Below are 18,492 nucleotides of genomic sequence, written 5' to 3'. Positions count from 1 at the left end.
TTTCAGTCTTGTAAATTACTATAGGACTTAGGTCCCTGTCCTTAAAATACTAGTTCAGAGATCCATCTTGGCAGCTCAGTCCACCCCACCCCCATTAGCCGCAATACTGAAAGACAGTGTCCTACCTTTCACTGAGGCTTCTCCACAACTGTGCACCTGCAATAAGGAGAAGGGAAATTCGGTGAAACTTAACCGGAGTATTTTTCTCTGCAGGCGTTCTCAACTTAGAAATATTCTGACCTATTTAAAATGCAATGCTTAGATCTTTAAACTCTAAAATGATCCCATCACACAGTGTATACCTCTGATATCATAACGAATTCAGGTGATTTGGTCGCAAATATTTATTGAGATACTACTACATGCAGAACACTTGGATAGGTACCATGGGAGATGGAAAACTATATACCACATGGTCCTGCCTTGAGGACTTCACTGTCCAGCGGGGCAGCCAAAACTTGCACTCAAGTAAGTATGAAACAAGGTAGAAACTATACAAGAAGCACAAAGCATAAGAGTTTTGGGAAGAGAGAATGTGGCTGTTCAAGAAAGCACCAATGACAGAGGTGGCCCTTAAGGCAAGCTTTGAAATGGTGCTGACAAAAGGGAAACTAAGACATCTTATTTGAGAAAGGAGGTTTTTATTTATTCATTCTTTAAATATTTTGAGCTTATATCTAGGCTCAAATAAAATCAACAGAAAAAAAAATATGCCTAGATCTCATGTGCTTTCCTAATTCCTCAGTAACTTTCTTCATTGGATTATGCCTTAATATTAAACTTTCAACTACCAGCTTTAATGAAATGGCTATAAGGCAGTTTCAGCATTTTCCATCAAATACCAAAGATGCTGTCTCTTATTCTTCAATTTCCTCTATCAAAGATCTAAGTCACAAATTCTACTTAAAATTTAACCCCAGGAAAAAGTTTTTAAAAATTGCTTGCATCCTTTCATCAGATTATTAGAATTGTGCATTTGATCAAGTTTCCCTTTTTGCCTTGGCTGCCAGTAAACCCAGGGATAAATCCGTTGCTCAATTATGGTTACCATGTTAGACTCCTGTTCTTCTATTAGACCTCTCTTGTAAGCAGTCCTATTTTTCATGATCCTTATAAGCTGCCTCAAATATTTTCAAGTTAGATGGCATATCAAAACAAAGCAAATAAACAACACAAAATAATCCAAGGAATTATGAGCACTCGTGAGAGCTCAGCTAACGCTGGAAAGTTGGAAAGACTAAATCCAAGAAGCACCACCTCACCTTGTCATATGACATTTCTCTGACAACACTGGGGCCAAGCGTGGAGAAAGTAGGTAACAGCACGGGGTGTTTGACTGTTGTTAAAAATTGGAAAAATGAGCATGACTGCTGGCTCAGGGAACAAGGGCATGTAGAATAGTGAGGACAGTGGCACTGCAATCATGGAGCACAGACCAGGTTGGGGCTGCACAAGGCCGAGGGACAGTGCAATGTAAGAGGCTGAGCAGGAAAACACTTGAACTAAGCACCAAGAGCTGGTTCAACCGAAGGCTGCACAGAGGGGTCCACTGAGGACAGATCTTCAGCCTATGCAAGGGTTGGAGATGTTGTATTTCTAAAGACTAAGGTCAAAGATGAGGCCACACTAATGAGTGACCGAATCTAGGTTGTCATATAAGCCATCAGGGTACAAATGAGAAAGACAGAATGAAGGGGACACAAAGGACTATAGTTTATAGGCCATGATTCCTGGTGGGTCTATATTCAGTAGCAGCCAGCACGGGGCTCAAATGAGTAGTACAGGAGGAAAGGCGTAAAGAGGCATTGGGTGGAAATGCTGCTCAGGAGGCTGTGTGGAGCCCTGCTGAGCCCAGGCATCTTCAAGAAAGCCGGGTCAGACTTTCTGGTTCTTTAGCAATGCGAGAGAGAAGGTGGTCAAGGGAAAGTCTAAGGCTGCAGAAGCTGTTTTCCACACTACAGAAGAGTTCCCTAGAGCCCAGATGGAGTTAATGCAGAGAGCACACTTGAAGTGCACAGCAGTAAGGGAGAGAGGGGAACCCATGGCAGCTGGAGGCGGCCCACACTGATGACTTGTAACAGAGGCAGGGTCCTGTAGGTTTCCGAAGATTCATTCACATGAAGGATTGCCATACTTTCGTTCACCTATTTCACAGTAAGCATCTAAGATGGCATTAAAAATAATAATGGAAGGAGAGGAGGAATACAATTAAGTTCTTAACAATGGAAGCTTAATGTCTTTAGTCAAAAATGTTGTGGGAAGCCGGGAAATGGAAAGATGCAAGGAGGCAGAACAGCTCCATCATCCCTGACAACTCACTGTCCTTTCCTCGCTGCTGTTGCTGTTGGCCAAGGTATCTAATGAGAGCAGCTGGCAGCTCTGGTAGAAGCCATGGCGTTCCCATAGCTGCATCTGGATCTAATTTGAAGCTGACTCTGTGCCTCCTGGAAACCAATCCATCACAGCCGCCCTGGGCTGAAAGGCCTGTGAGGTCAGGCTCCTGCCAGCTCCTTACAGGCCTCAGATGGGTCTTTGTCCTAAAAGACTTTACAAAAGGACTAGGCAGGCAGAGGCTGGGGCATGCGGGAAAGCACAGTAATGAGTCCCATTTCTCCTTTTTTTTTTTCATTCAGTAGAAATGCTGTATTCAGAGCAACATCACCCGGTGAAAACCCCGACAGAAAGATTGGCCTGACAAATGTCTGCCCCACTGGATGGAGCGTGAGAGCTCCACTTGGGCGGAGAGGCCAGGGGTGCGTCTGAGTCGCACTGGAAGCCCAGCGCCCACGCAGCCCTGGCACCGAATGGCGCTCCCAGACTGGCTGAAGAGGGAACAAGCCCCACATTGTTCTGACTGTGTGGCAGAGCTGAACAGAGTAGACTGTTACTGCGCCCAAGGCACTTCTGTTTCACCCTGTCATTCAACCCTTACACAGCCCCGGAGCCTGGGCTGGTTTCTCCCATACTCCAGCGCAGGATAAAAAGAGGGTCAGAGAGGGTAGTAGGCTGAACAATGGCTCTCAAAGACATCAGGTTTTAATCCCTGGAACCTGTAAAATGTTACTTTTATGGACAGAGATTTACCAGATGTAATTAAACTGAGGGTCATGAGATTTAGATTATCCCAGATCATCTGATGGGTCCCAAATGCAGTCACAAGTGTCCTTGTAAGAAGAGAGCACACAGGAGAAGATAACATGACCATGAAGGCAGAGACTGGAGTGATGAAGCTACAAGGCAAGGAAACGTGCAACCTCAGCTAGAAAAGGGAAGGATCAGATCCTTCCCTAGAGCCTCTGGAGGGACTACAGCCCTGCTGACGCCGTCACTTCGGCCCAGTGATACTGGTTTTGGACTACTGGCCCCCACAACCATGAAAGAAGAAATTTCTGTTGTTTGGAGCCACCAAGTTTGTGGTAATTTCTTATAGCAGCCATAGGACACTAATAGAGCCTATGATGGGGTCTCTCCACAGCTAGGAAATAGAGTGAATCAGCTCAAGAACTAGACCCTTTAGACTAGAAGTCTCCCAGCTCTACCACCTTAATTTTTTAAAGGACTGAATCTTGGCTATGCAGAGGTTCCTTGCAAGCTGTGAATATGAAAGTTCCATATCTGCAAGAACATCAAGCCAATAAGTCAGTGCTGAAAATGACCTCTGTGTAAGGGGCCGAGAGTGAGAAAAGGACAGTTGTGAAGTCTTTCAGCTTCATCCTTGCCCTTTCACGTCTGTCTGTTCCTTGTAACTTGTGCTGGGACCGCTGAAAATACGGACATGCTCAGCTTGCTCTGAGTCAACTTCTGCTACTGAGCTAAAATGACTAAGGAGAAAATTTGTCAGTGGCTATTTTTGCTAAGATTTCCATGAGGAAGGCTCTGGATGGTGAAAATGTTACAAAATTTATTTGAGAAAAGCAGGCTCTCCTCTATCAGTTATAAATCAAGCCAGAAACATGGGAATCATCATGCACTGATCCTGCCGACCCAGGTACAAACTCCCACGGCGCTGAGATGCTCCACCTCAGGGTGGCCTTCACACATCTGGGTAAACAGATTATCAGGGCAGATGCCAGTGAGGGTTAAAAGGCAGGAGTCTGTTCTCTGAAACAGAAAAGGGGGCTGGGGAAGGAGAGGGGAAGGAGAGAGGGAGAGAAGGAAGAATGCATGCAAGAATATCATCTGAATCTACCGATTCTTGAAAAGTAATAACTGGACAAAAACAAATTTGTTCACCTTCCCCGACTGCTAGAATGAAGAAATTATTTTCACACCTTAAAGTATACCAGTATAAAACAATCTTTCTAAGAATGTAAACCATTTTTAGAAATGTAAATGATTTAGTTTAAGAACTATAAAGATTTAAAATACAAACTGGACTGAAGTCCACCACAGAACATCATGATGGTAAATATGTAATAGTTTATATCCCTGGTCCCAGAGTTGGCACCAGAAGAAGGGTGCTTCCCCCCCCCCCAAAGAGGCCTCGGTGCCCCTGTCGGGGCTAGAACTCTGGGCAGGTCTTACATGCATCCATCATGTGGACCCCAACCAAAATTATCCCTCCATTTGAGATTACACTTAGTGAAATCAAATGCCTCATTAGCTATTTTTAGTCAAATCAATCTTACCACATTTATTATTCCAAGGAGGGATTTTTGCCCATTTGCAAAACAAGCTCAAACCCTGGTAGAAGAGGACCCTCCCAGTATGGAAAAGCTTGACTCAGGTTTATAACATAGATAAATTAGTCAGAAAACACCTTCAGAAAAATTTAAAAATAATTTAAGTTCTCACGTTTAAACTTAATGTTTAAAATTAGTTCATTTTTTCATTATTAACTAACCTTAAAAAATGTTAACCATTACCTAATTGTTTTTAAGCCCTGAATTATTTTTGTTCATTTTGAGGAAGAAAAAAAAAATTTATATAAACCCGTCCACTTTCCAATGGCCCATTTTCTTCACATAGGATGGGATAAACTTAACTGTTATCCTCACTGCAGCCTACTTAAACATCAAAATGGTATTTAAGATCATAGTGTTCAGAGCTAAAAGAGAAACCAACACGTACAAACCTTTTGCTCAAGAGCAGTAGTTATGAGTAGGGACAAGATCAGTTAGATAAATGACAAATATTAAATAAATATTTAATCAACATTAAAAATAGTAAAGCCAATGCCTATCTCACCTGGCTTTTTGCTCCTTTTCAAAGGACTTCTTGGTTCATATGCCTACACATTCAGGCTCTAGAAAATCAAATACCTTAATAATGAATTCTGAGTTCCCTTACCTCTCTTTCTGGACAAAACCATATCCTTTATAATTTGCATAATAACACGTCCAAGTATCATGACGGCAATCAGGTGATATAGTCTCCATGGAGTCAACGCAAGGAACCTATCAAAGCAAAAACAAACAAATCATTTTGGTTTGAGGATTTTTATCTTTTTTTAAAAAAATTAGGTTCAGTTTCTGCCAAGGAAACAAAAAAATACATTCAACAGTGATTTCACTTTTCAAATCACCCCAATGTGATCACATAAAAGTTATTTAATAGGCATGAGTGTCAGCAAAATAAAAGGTCTTGAGCCATGTGTACTTCCATGGTAGGCTTTCTACTCTGACCTCTAATTTGGGCGGAGGACCTGCTATCTTGGGTATGGCCCAAATATCGCTCTGCTAACAGATGGAGAATGGAATTGACCTGAAACAGAATTATGAAGGGCTGCAAAAGCAGAGCTGCAGGGTTTTTAATACAGAGAAGCTACAGTAGACGCCCTGTCTTCCCTCCTTTTTATGTTTTCCTTTTGTGCGATACTCATTTCTTTAACTACTATACCCTCCCCACTAATCTCTTAAAAACAGCAGTTATTAAAATGGACCCAACTTGCTAACCCTTTTTCTTTAAGATCACTACCCTTCTGTGGATCTGCCCACCTCCTCTCCAGAGGGAAACAAATAATCCTTTATCATGAACAGCACACAGACCCTACAGCACTTTTTAAAAAAATTGGGCTCATAAAGGAATGGAATGGCAAAATCACAAGGAGCTCTGAGGCCTCCTACAGAGGTTGAAGCCCATTTTTCACTAATTAATTGGCCAAGCTGCCAATAACATTAACTCTGATGTAATCATAATTCACAGAAAAATCAACAAATGCGTCATTTAATGCTAATTGCGAGGCATTGTGGAGAATATAGAGACTTAAAGAACACGTGACTACTGCCTTCTCGAAACTTACTTTCTCATCAGAGAGGTGAACCCAGATTGAGCTAACAAAGTACAATGCAATGAGTCTTGGGTGCTGTAATAAAACATGAGCAAAGAGCAAAGGGAAGCAAAGAATAACAATTAAGTGAGGGAAATTTTTTCTAGAAGTGGCACTTGAACTTTGGGAGGATGAATGCAACTCAGAGGAAAAGAGAGGATGTTCCAGTTGGAGGATGCAACATGAACAGAATATCAGAGTCAGGGAAAGGTGATATAGGCCCAGGGCATGCCAAATGTCCTGGGGTGGTCCCAGAGGAAGGAGGAAGATAAAAGAGAGCTGGGAGATGGTCAAAGGAAGAAAAGATTAAGGAGACGGGCTCGGGGCAGATGAGGGAAGGTTCTTGAATGATATGTTAGGGCATTTGGTCTTAATACCAGTAGTAGAGAGAAAGCCAAAGGTATAGAGCAAGAAAATGAAATGATGGGCGATTTAGGAAAATGTGAGGGGGCAGCAGATAGGATGAGGTGAAATAGGAAAGCAGCATGGAATCCAGGACATGTTTGGCAAGAAGTAGTCAACATGAGATGCTGGTGAAGCCCCTTTACCAGAAGGCAGGCAACCCGAGTTGCAGCTTTCATTCTATTGTTAACTGTGTGTACAACATGGGCCAGGAGAATGAGTAGAGCAGGTCAAGCTTCTTAAATATTGGTCTGCAATTGCCACCAGGTTGACCATCTGGAAAGCTTTTTTAAATACAGATTCCCAGACCCCAGGCTCCTCTCTCTAGGTCCTGTGAAACCGGTGGTCTAACTACTAGTACTTACATTCAATCAATATTTATTTCTGGACTGCCTACCTGGCCAGGCTCTGTGCTACCAAAAGGGACTTCATGGACAACAAGAGCACAGAGAGGAGCAGGGATAGAAGTTAACCTATAATGCTAATACCTGTCTTTTTAGTGACGATAATTTTTCCTCCACCATGTGTCCACTGCTTACTCTATTTTTTGAGCCCAAATGTTTCTTTTAATCAAGGTTGTTTTTCAGTGTTTATTTTGGCTTTGGCCTATCTCTTCCCTATCAGTTTATAATTAATTTATGCTATTGTCTGTGTGCCAGGCCCCAATTCATATTGAAGTGGCAGCTTTCAAAATTTTTTATGATGACCCACAGTAAGAAATTCATTTGCATTTAAATATATACAAATAAAACCAAAGTTTCAAAAAATAACATTTATCCTTACTATCTGTAATACCATCTGATACTTTCCAATCAATTCTATTATATTTTTAAATGCTATGACTCACTGAAGTGACTCAGGGCCCACAAGTGAGCTGTCACTCACAGTTTGAGTCACAGTGCATCAGAAGGAACCTGCAAATGTTTGATTAGTGTGTTTTATTGGAACAGCCTTCTTTTTAGAGTCCAGAAAAGCCCCAGGAGAGAGAGAAAGTTCCCTCAAGTGTAAAGGTCTTTAGAGCTAGCCAGGAATCCATTTAAGTATCTTTTTTAAAAAAAATCAAAGAAATGTAAAACCAACTGAAGCAGTGAAGGTCATCAGTTTTTCTCTTAGTGGAAGTTACAGTCTTCCAGGAATAGAAAAATTAGGTAACAACAGGACTTCAACCCACAGCCCTGGCTTCTAGAAGACCTAATTTGAAGAACATTGTCATGGCAACTCCAAAGAGCACTGGGGATGCCCTTGTGTGTTCTGGGCAAGGGTCCAGTTAGCAGCTTGGCTAAGGGTCTCACTGGTCATCAAGACTCCTCAGCCAGATGAGAAGACAACCCCAACAATTGCTTGGGATGGTAATGCCAAAAGTGCACAGGATCAATATTTTTTTCCTTTGTAAGTACGCATCTTTGAATCCCAAGAATTAAGTATAGACATTTTTGAAAAATGAATCCCAAATATTAATAATCTGTATTTAGAAAAACCTACACATATTTGGTATTTTAATTATTTATACTAAGATGATTCGTCTCATGGCTCCAATTTAAAATATGTAGTTGTATAATTTAGATTTGTGATTTAAAATTAAAATCTTAGGAACATTTTAAGTTTAATTTATTCATTTTATAGGACTTGCCTAAGACTTGGGAGGGTTTGGGTTGTTAGACAAAGTCATATTTTAAAAACTTCTACTTCGGTGAATTTCAAACATATATGAAAAGAAAAACCAAGGTATAATAAACCAAGCCCCAACAATTCTCCATTAATGGCCAGTCTTGTTTTCTCTATATTCCCACCCACTAAGCTCCACCCCACCCCCACCCCAAGTTTATCCCAAACATCATATAATTTGCAAATATTGCTATTTATCTTCAAAGGAGAACTTCTTAACCTAACATCACCACTATCAAACCTTAAAAGTTTGTTTTAATTCTTTAGTGTCATCAGATATCCTGTCAACATTCATATTTCCCCATCATCTTTAGTGTGCACACATACACACGTGCACACACACACACTAAAACACTGTTTGAAACAGGATCTGAAAAAGTCATACATTGAACTTGTGAGATGTGTTACAGGTTTCCTGCCATGTCTCTCTGTTTCTCTCTCTCTGCTTGAATATGTTTGTGGAAGAAACAGACTCATTTGTCCAGTAAAGTTTTCCAGAGTCTAAGAATCATTCATTGTATTCTTGTGATTTAGTTTAATATTTTCCTCTGTCCTTCTGCAGACTGTAAAAATTGGTAGATGGATCTAGAGGTTTGACCAGATTTAGGTTCTTTTTTTTTTTTTTTTTTCCTATAAAACTACAAGATAGGTGGTGGTGTGTATTTCCATCAGGAGGCACATACTGTCTGGGTGTCTGGAGTTTATATTTTTGTGATATTAGCAGCAACTGATGACTATTGATTCCTCAGGAGACACACAGGGTGCCAGCCCTTCATTCTTGCTTCAGGTGGTAGTTGAATCACATCTACACAGAGAAACTTCCCCTCACCAATGTTTAATTACCAAGAGAGATGATCTCATAGGAGAGACAGGATCAATACTTGATTATTTCTCTTTAAAGGTTACAAAGTTGGCTTTCTTCATTCCTTTTGTTTTTTTAAGTGTGATTATCAACATATTTGATATCCATCAGTCTGCTGCAGTACTGTCCCTACTAACCCTCACGTGTCCCGTCTTGGCTGGCGGGAACTTATTTAGGTTGGCTCCCAAGCCCCTTTGGTACCACCTTAGTAATTTTTTATAATGATGTACTTCAAGGGGGCAAAGAAAATATAAATTTTACAAATTCATTGAAAATGTTTAAAGGAGTATGGCTAAACTTTTTAATGAAATCAATCATCCACCAGAGACTATGTTGGAAATGGTTGTTAAAACCTGCTAGATTTATTAAACAAAATAGATTATGTTAGCTAAAATTGAAAACTTAAGAAGATCAGAGGTTTTGAATGTATGACCTTATTAGAAATTTATTTTTTAAAAAGTAGTTAGTCCTTTCCAACCAATCTTTTCTTTATATGAAAACTGTCTTATAGGACATCAAATCCCTGTCTGCCGGCCCTCGGTGACCTGATGCTGGCCCTCTGCAGCTCCACTCGGAGAAACGTACACTCATCTGATCCATGAATCCCTCAGTCAGCATCACCCGCCTCTACTGCAATGTGCCTCCTATCAGGAAGCTCAGCCTTTTCTTGCAGCATCCAATTTCCCGCAGTATCCTATTGTTATTGGGGGAAGGGGCAATTCTGTTTTCATCCTATAACAAGTGTCAGTTAGAGGCTGGACTAGCTGCAGAGAACACACTGAAGACAGATCCCAGCCTGCCCACTGGAGCCGGAAGCAGACAAACAACTGTCCTTAACCCCAGTACTATTCAAAATGCTGTGGGAGCAGGGAAGGGAGCTAATAAATGCATAAGGAAGTCAAAGAAAACGCTCCAGAGAAGGTGGCACTTAAACTTTGACTTCCCAGAGAGGTCAAGCTTTGCCAGGTGGAAAGAGGAAAATGCATTCCAGGTTGGGGAACAGCAGAAGCAAAGGGAACTGCATGAGTGCGAGAAGCCTAGGACATAAGAGAGAGAGTCTGCCCTTGAACTGTGCCTTCCTCAACGCAGTGGCACGAGTTCTGCCTCCTAGAACCAAAATGTCACCGAATAAAAAAGGCTGATGTTTGGTGAGTGCCAGCACCGTTCTAAGAACTTCGTATGTGTTCATTCATTTAATCCTTATAACAATCACATGGAGAAGACACTACCATTATCCCCATTTTTACAGATGAGCAAAAAGAGGTCAGGAAATCTGCCCAAGACCCCAAGACCAGGGAGAGGTGTGACCAGGATGTGAATCCAGACAGCTTGGCTCTAAGCCAGCTCTCTTATCACTCTGCTAAACATCTCCCAGTCACATGAAGATAGCTAGAAGGACTGTCGCCAGCTTGCAGGAGTGTGTCTACTTGGGTGTGCCAAATTCACTTAAGAGATTCTAGGAGCTCTCCTCGGAGACACCAAGCAGTCACCACCGGGATTGTAGAAACTGGGGAATCCTTTCAGGACAAGCATCCTGGTTCCCTCACCTCTTCCAGAGGTGTCCCACCCCTCCTCTGGTCAAATGCTCCCACAGGGCATCTGATCCCTACAGAGTGGGGAAACCAGGAGGGACCTTCAATCCCTTTGTTCTGGACTCCAGAGCTCTACTTATACAAGTATTTTTTAATTAACAATATTTAGTTTTAGAGCAGTTTTAGGTTTATAGAAAAATTAAGCAGACGGTACAGAAAGTTCCCCTGTCTCCTCTGCCCTGAGGAGTTCCCCCAGTATTCCCACTTGCATCAGTGATACAACTGCGGTAACTGATGAGCCAATACTGATCTATTATAACTAAAGCCCATAGTTCTCATTAGGGTTCCCTCTTTCTATTGTAAATTCTATGGGTTTTGACAAATATATAAGGTCATGTATCCATCATTACAGCATCATACCAAGTATTTCCACTGTACACAGTTTATCTATTCACCTACTGAAGGACATCTTGGTTGCTTCTAATTTTTGACAATTATGAAGAAAATCTCTCTAAAAGTTTGTGTGCAGGATTTTGTGTGATCCTGTTTTCAACTCATTTGGGCACAGCCTCCTTTTTTTTTTTTTAACAGCTCTATCAGCATGCTGGCTTACGTGAATCATGCAGTTAAAACCCCCAAGGATTCTATTTTTCAGATGCCATTTTTGAATCTAAGTATGTCCTATTAAATGTGTTCTGGTTTGATACAGCCCATCTTCACGCCTACAGACCTTAATGGTGGCATCAATCACATCTGTTCTCTTGTCCAGCTCCATGACACCCGCACATTTGGTACCTGCATGTCACTGGTCGTCATCCACACAGTTGATCAAAGAGACCCATCGGTACTGGGGTCCTGTCACTCCTCATTCCAGGGTGACCTAGATTTATGAACTGGCACTTTGTGAATATGGGAAACCACCCAGTTTGCCACTATATTCTTTCCATAGTATTCCATCTTGTCCACAAAGACATACTACTGTATTGTTTAGGTAATGACATAAAAGTATGTACATGTTCAGTACAGATGCAATCATTAACCCTAACTACACAGCACACATCAGCAACAACGTAACTTTTTTTTTTAGTATTTCCACCCATGGTTGGCTGAATCCACAGATGTGGAACCCATAGATATGGAGGGCTGACTATGTATAAAATTATATGTATATAAGAATACCCATTCATCTTATGAAGGCATACTATATGGTTTAGCAACCATCTGAAAGGCAAAGTTCTGCAAATCACTACGTGTACTTTCTTTTAGCAAGCTGTGTCCGATTTCTACATCTCAGTGTGATGATTGCTTTGAAAAAATACTGCATTACTCAGCTGACCCAAGTTTAGCTTGTGATTATGACAGCCTGTGATGATTTCTAGATGTGTTGTGTAGCATCATTTCTGACTCATTTTTACATTAGATAAATCTGTCTATTTGCTTTTTTCTTAATGCTTTTTATTTCTTTTTCACTTTCTTCTCTTTCATTCTCTGGTTTGGCTACATTATTTTGAATTTTAACTTGGTTTTCAAGTAGCCAACTGCCACAACCCACTTGGTATTGCTGGGATGGTTTATTGGACTGGTCTCTACTCTGTTATCTGGGTCAGTTAAAATATAAGACTCAATCCGTATGTTCAGAGACAAAGGAAACTATAAGAAAAACAGGTAGAGATTCAAAGAAAGGCTAAAAAACCATAAGGGTCAACCTTCTACTAGGGTAAAAAAATTTGAGGGGGCTGGGGAATCCCCAAATTATGTCCATTTTGGAAGGCACCGTAATTTTAAGTAGATTTTCCTATCAAATCATGGGCTGTGACCAATATCGAATCAGTCTGTATTTGCTGTTCCTGAGCCATGTACATGAGAGCTGGGCACTCACCCCATGAAGACACTCAAAAAGGAAAAGAACAGGTGGGGGCCAAACTGCTCTCCAGTGACTCATCACCTGAGCTTTCTGTGCAGGATCACTTGGGGCCACAGCTTTTCTTTGTCCCTTTACTGATTTTCGAGCACTCCATATGCACCCGGGGCCCTGGGGAGGCCTGCTCAGCTTGACACGGAGGAAGTCGCAGCACAGGGCCAGGCTGTCCAGGGCGCCAGGACAGGCACCGGGATGTGTGCACATTACGAAAAGGAGGTGACGGGACCAGAGGGACCTTCTCAGCAGCTAAATGGAAATCTCTAAAAGAAAATTTTGAGTATTTGTGTATCCATTTGACAAGGAAAACCTAACTAAATTTTCCATTACTTCATGGTGGATTCCGCAAAGCCAAATTAAATGGCTCAACGGGTCCATTTTTTATAAAGCAAAGAAAAGGGTAGTTCACAACAATAAACTAAAAAAAACCTCCTTTGGTAATGTGGATGAAAAGGAGTTTATCCAGGTGTAAACACCTAACCCTCATTTCTGGGTAAAGTATAACCCACTTTGGACTATGAAGTGAATGGTGTCAACAGCTAAAATACACATTTTTTTTGTCTTCAGAGAAAGAAAATCTATGGCCAAAGCACTGAAACCCTCCATATTCTGGTGTGGGAATTAATCTGTAGGATTTACTACGTAAATCTTTCAAAACAGAGATCCAAAAGGGAGATTTTGTTTCCCTTTACTGATCTATATGTAACCATAGACTTTACCTAGACAGAGTCCTGTATGTAGCTGGCATTATTTAATATTACAGAGGCTCTCATCATAAGAGAAGGGCCTCATAATGATTTATCCAACATTATTCAAAGTCCAGACTGTCACAATACCCTGGAAAATACCCTGTTATCTTCTTACGAGTTAGGCATACAGCAGCCATCTTCCTTATCATCACAAAATTCTGAATCTCAGCTGAAGTTGGCACTCCAAATTTTCCCTCGCCTTTTATGTAGATCCTACAAAAACAGTGTCTGAAGATGCTGTGTGAAACTCAATTACGCACCAGTAAAGGGGGGGGAGCTCCCAAAAAAACTACAACCCTCTGAATTGTAAAATGCACCCAAATTCCAGACCAGTTTAAACATATGTGTATGTTGGGGAAAGGGGGATTGTATTTCTTAAAAATCAACAAAATATACAGTTTTTCATAATCTGAAAAGATGAGCATAATCAAAATGGAGCAAGAAAAAGTAATGACTCAATTCATTACAAACAGGAGATAAAACTCAGAAGCCTTTTTTCCCCTAGAGAAGTACTTCTTTAGCTATGATGACCAAAAGGGTGAATTAGAGGCAAGAGAGGAGAGACATACATATAAGGGAAGAAAAGTAAAGAGATGAGCTTCCTCCTCCAGGGAGATAAGGGATTTGGGGAGACGCGCACAGGCAGGGAAACGCTGGGCGGTGGCCACCAGGAAGTGTCCTCTGCCGTGGAAGAGGGAGACAGGACGGCTCTGGCAGCAGCCGGTGGTGGTAATCCAGTGAATTCGGGGAATGTGCGCAGCTCAGCAAGGCACGGTGGCGACTTCACAAGACAGTGGGGAGGAGCAGCGGGAGCCTGCGTTCTTGTGCCCAGAGAGTGGGAGAAGCCAAGGGCACCACTGGAGTGGAATCAAGTCCACCTGAGGTCAAGGGAAAGGGAAATCGGCCTGCTCGACTCCTGCTTTGCATTGGAATTAGGAGAAAAAACAAGGGCAAATCAAGTCAGGAGCAGCAGGACAGGGCAATGGGTCCCTCACTCCACCTAGTGTATCATATCACGCCTTCTATCCCAGTTGGTTGCTGCAGCTCAGGAGAAGGGAACTTCCAACCTCTGCAGCTCACTACAGCTGAGCTACCAGCAAGTTAAATATTAACTATAAGATTCACTCATAGAAACGAAATAGAAGAAGAAAGCACAGATTTGATCAAAGTCACACATTGCAACGTAGCAGGAGGGTAAGAGGGACAAATGGGAAGAAAGAGTGGACAGTAAAACCAGAATCACAGAGGAGAAAAAGAAAGAAATACGTGAAGGTCAGGAAGCCATTGTCATGAGGAGCCCGGTTGGTTTATTTGGGTTTTTATGCAAATGGCAATGAAATATAGTTTGAATTTCAGCCAAATCACAGCTGTGCAGAGAGGCCAGCCCAGCCATGAGACAAACCTCCACACCCTCCTCTCTGTGCCTCACTGTTTTCATCTGTAAAGCGAGGCTCTATCTAGGTAAGACCTTCCCCAAACTGGCTGACCACCACAGTTACTTGGGGGCCTTTTCTAAAAATACAGATTCCTGAGCCTTAGTCTGGACCTGGGGGATCAGAATCTTCAAAGGCGAGGTGCAGGAATCTACACGCTCACAGCCAGCTTTACCAACACTGGGCTGCAGTGAATGGTCTCTCAGGCCATTTCCAGTCAAACGCCCTGAGTCAGTCCATAAATAATAAGCCTAGAGCCCCGCATGTGACTGATTCAAATATCAAGCTGTACTTCGGGGCCTCTTCCTTCATAAATAAATACCTGCATATACTGGGTGCAAGACACACTGGCATGTGCTAAAGAGGTTTCTAAGAAGAACAGCTCTTGAGGGGCCGGAGGCATCAGAAACACACTAATGAGTTCAATGTACCTGGCCCTGTCCAGGGTCCCAAAAAGGAATTCAGCTCCCATGCAGTTCCAAACTGCTGGCACTGCCACAGCTGTACATAATCCTCTGGTTGCTCCACCTTTCACTCTGAAAATCCCAGATGCAAGGAACTGGACTTCAGCCCCCATGCCCACTGTGGAGTCAGCTCCACCTTGGTTCTGTCCTGTGGGTGGGCCTGGCTCTCCAGCTCATCCCTACCCTGCTCCCTTGCCTCCTCTCCTCACGGGAAGCCTCTCTCAGGGCTCTGCCTCCCTAGTTCCAGGCAATCCCTTTCTAGGTGAGTGAATCTCAATCATACCCTAATTACCCACTGTTCAAGATCATAGCCACATACTCCTGGCCTCCTGGGCCTCCTGGACTCACCATTCCCTGTCAAGATCCTAGGCTCAGCAACAAGATTTCCTACAGCCCAGATCCTCCCACTCCCAGTCTGAGACCATGAAGTTCCAGAACTAGGACTGAGGCTTTTACATCCTTGAACCAAGTGTCTGGACTGAACTGCCAGCTCCAAGGTCTCCTTCTATGTCAAGGTTAATGAGCCCTGCAGTTGGCCCTGTCAGCTCCATGGAGCTGAGGATCCAGCCTGTCTCCTCCCAACTCCCTGCTACAAAAGCAGACGTTTCCTCAGGCTGCTACACTCAGTGAACAAAGAGACCAACACAGAAATACCTGGACAAACCACTTAAGTTCAGAGAAACCATAATATCCTGGGTTATACCTATATCTATACTTAGATTTGGACAATAAATTATATGATATTGTGGTCATCCAAATAAAGATCCAAATGATCACATGACACAGAAAAGCAACTGTCTAATTTGTTTCAAATGTCCAACACATAAAATAGACCCAGCACTGAATTAGTAATTCTGTCACACCTGGGAGGGCCATTTATCTGAAGGCCAAATTCAAGTGTCCCTTATCAGGACACTGAAGCTGTACTGACAGCAGGGCTGACCCAGGGTCACCCGTTTATGAACACACCCCTCTGTCTAAGAACACAGGTGAAAAGCCTTCCCACAGCATGCCCTTGATATCAGGAACACCACACACACACACACACACACACACAGGGGCACGGATGCACACACAATACACACACGTGCATATACTTGCTCACCTCCCTGAGCCCTTATTTCTACTGTATTTCAGTCCAAGAAGCAATGCAGAGAGCTGAAATGTCTACAATCGCACAGAATAAGCACAAATAGATAAGAAAACTGGCAAAGAGGAAATAAACCAAAACAAAAAAAGATGACTCAATTCTGAGGTTAGCCCACAAGAATTCAGGCCATGAGTTGAGCTGCAAGAAAGCCACAAATTGGGTTCTGAGAAGACCCCTTCAGGCTAAGAACTTGGTGCTTCATCATGAGAATGCCCCTTTTACCCCAATAAGAGAAGACAAGCTAACACAGAGATCATTCCCATATCTTCCTAATATGAAAATAATTGATCAATAAAACACAGCAAAGGAATAAGGGAAGCAGCGAATGTCACAGACATACCCCGAGCTCCCTTTGAGAGCCCAGAACCACAATCATGATCTGAACAATACCAGCCTGACTAGTTAAAAGTGTCTCTATGGGGGTGTCTGTTTGCTTTTCAGTCTTTCTATTGTTTGCCAAAAAGGAGCCATAAATTAGGAAGGCAAGAGAAGTGATGATTGGAAGTGTTCCGGGGGGAACAATGCTACCTCCTCCCACAGAGTTTAGCACTCACATGGGTGTGCTAGAGGGGCTGCCTTTACCCAGCAGGTCTGTCGGTCCGCTCCCTCTGCGCGCCCACATGGGTAGTGAGCAGGGGTAGAAACAACCCTAACAACCTTATCTAATTAAACAAGGGAGACAAGGCCATCCCTTAGCACAGCCCTAACCAAGCTCTAACGGAAAACCTATGTCTCTCCTGATAATTCCACCTGAGATTTCCAGGCCCATATTAACTCTCCGAACAAGACAGACAACGCCCATGAAAAACAATGTGGGGGAGAAGAAAAGAATACATAATGAAGATGACAGTTTCTCATTAAGTTCTCCAAGCAAGCAACTTAGCTCCTGTGTTTATAACATTTGCCATTAAGCACAAACAGTAAAGGAAAATGCCTCAGTTCAACCACAAACACAGTCAGCAAGGACTATGAGCCTGGAACAGGACAGGATCCACATTCCCATCATAAGCTTGCACTGCAATCAGATGAGAAGCCAATGAGGTAAAATTCAACAGTCTGGCAAAGGCACAGGAGTGAGTCAAGATACCAACCATCCCATGGACAACTGTCACACTCAGTGGCCACACATGCTGAAAACCAGTCTCCTTGGCAGGCTGCAATCAGATTAGAGCACCCCACTGCTTTCCCAGAGTAATGTGTTTCCTTTCATAGTACTCATCTTGATTTCTACTTGTACATTTATTTGTCTGTTCATTGTTTATCATTTCCTGACATGGCTCTTCACTGCTATAGACGTGTGGCAATCATAGGATGATAGCCTTAGGACATTCACCTGTTTGCACCAAGTAAGCTCCACACACATCAGAGATTCCATGGGCGACATTAGAACTAAAGTCGGCACTTACACAGAATCCACTGTCTTAGTCACACATGGCACTAATATACTAACATGCTGATCTTTCAGTTATATTTAGTGACATTATTAAAAGTGAAATTTTAATGGAAATGACCAATTTCCACTTTGATGAATGAAAGCTAGTCTTCATTAATATTAGTGAATTAAATAAAAACAGAAAAGCAATTTTTAAGTCACATTTTCCATTTCCACCGGATTATATTTTTAAAATGTATTCTAATAAACTTAGAACTTGAGCCAAAAGTGAAATTATATTGTTAAGTATCTTTAAATATTTAGATATCATTTTTAAAAAGTTAAGAGTTTAATGTACCATTTTGCATAAACTATGATAATAAACTGGTTAAAGTCCCTCACTAAGACTTTCTGATATTATTATATACAACATAACAATACAAGTTGTTTTGAATTTATCCAGAAGGTTTTGGGAAGTTAAATTTAAAAGCTGAACTAAGAAAATATATATCCATTCCTAAAAAGGTGAATAGAAAGACAGACAGAGGAAGGAAGGAAGGAAGGAAGGAAGGAAGGAAGGAAGGAAGGAAGGAAGGAAGGAAGGAAGGAAGGAAGGAAGGAAGGAAGGAAGGAAGGAAGGAAGGAAGGAAGGGAGGGAGGGAGGGAGGGAGGGAGGG

The 18,492-nt window shown here is 42.1% G+C and overlaps 1 protein-coding gene across 1 annotated transcript in view; it reads right to left on the bottom strand.

The window, feature by feature from the left end:
- Nucleotides 1-18,492, bottom strand: part of RETREG1 (reticulophagy regulator 1) — a 107,934-nt gene that overhangs the window by 75,534 nt on the left and 13,908 nt on the right. Inside the window, exons 2-3 of the mRNA XM_087815338.1 lie at nucleotides 5,290-5,396; nucleotides 126-156 (exon numbers count right to left, since the gene is read on the bottom strand). Coding sequence (XP_087671464.1) covers nucleotides 126-156; nucleotides 5,290-5,396 — 138 coding nt within the window. The remainder of the gene's footprint in view (nucleotides 1-125; nucleotides 157-5,289; nucleotides 5,397-18,492) is intronic.

Source organism: Miniopterus natalensis, chromosome 3 (assembly GCF_054644295.1).
Source record: "Miniopterus natalensis isolate mMinNat1 chromosome 3, mMinNat1.hap1, whole genome shotgun sequence".
NCBI lineage: Eukaryota > Metazoa > Chordata > Mammalia > Chiroptera > Miniopteridae > Miniopterus > Miniopterus natalensis.
The sequence above is the reverse complement of the archived record's forward strand: the minus strand, read 5'-3'. Positions and strand labels throughout refer to the sequence as shown.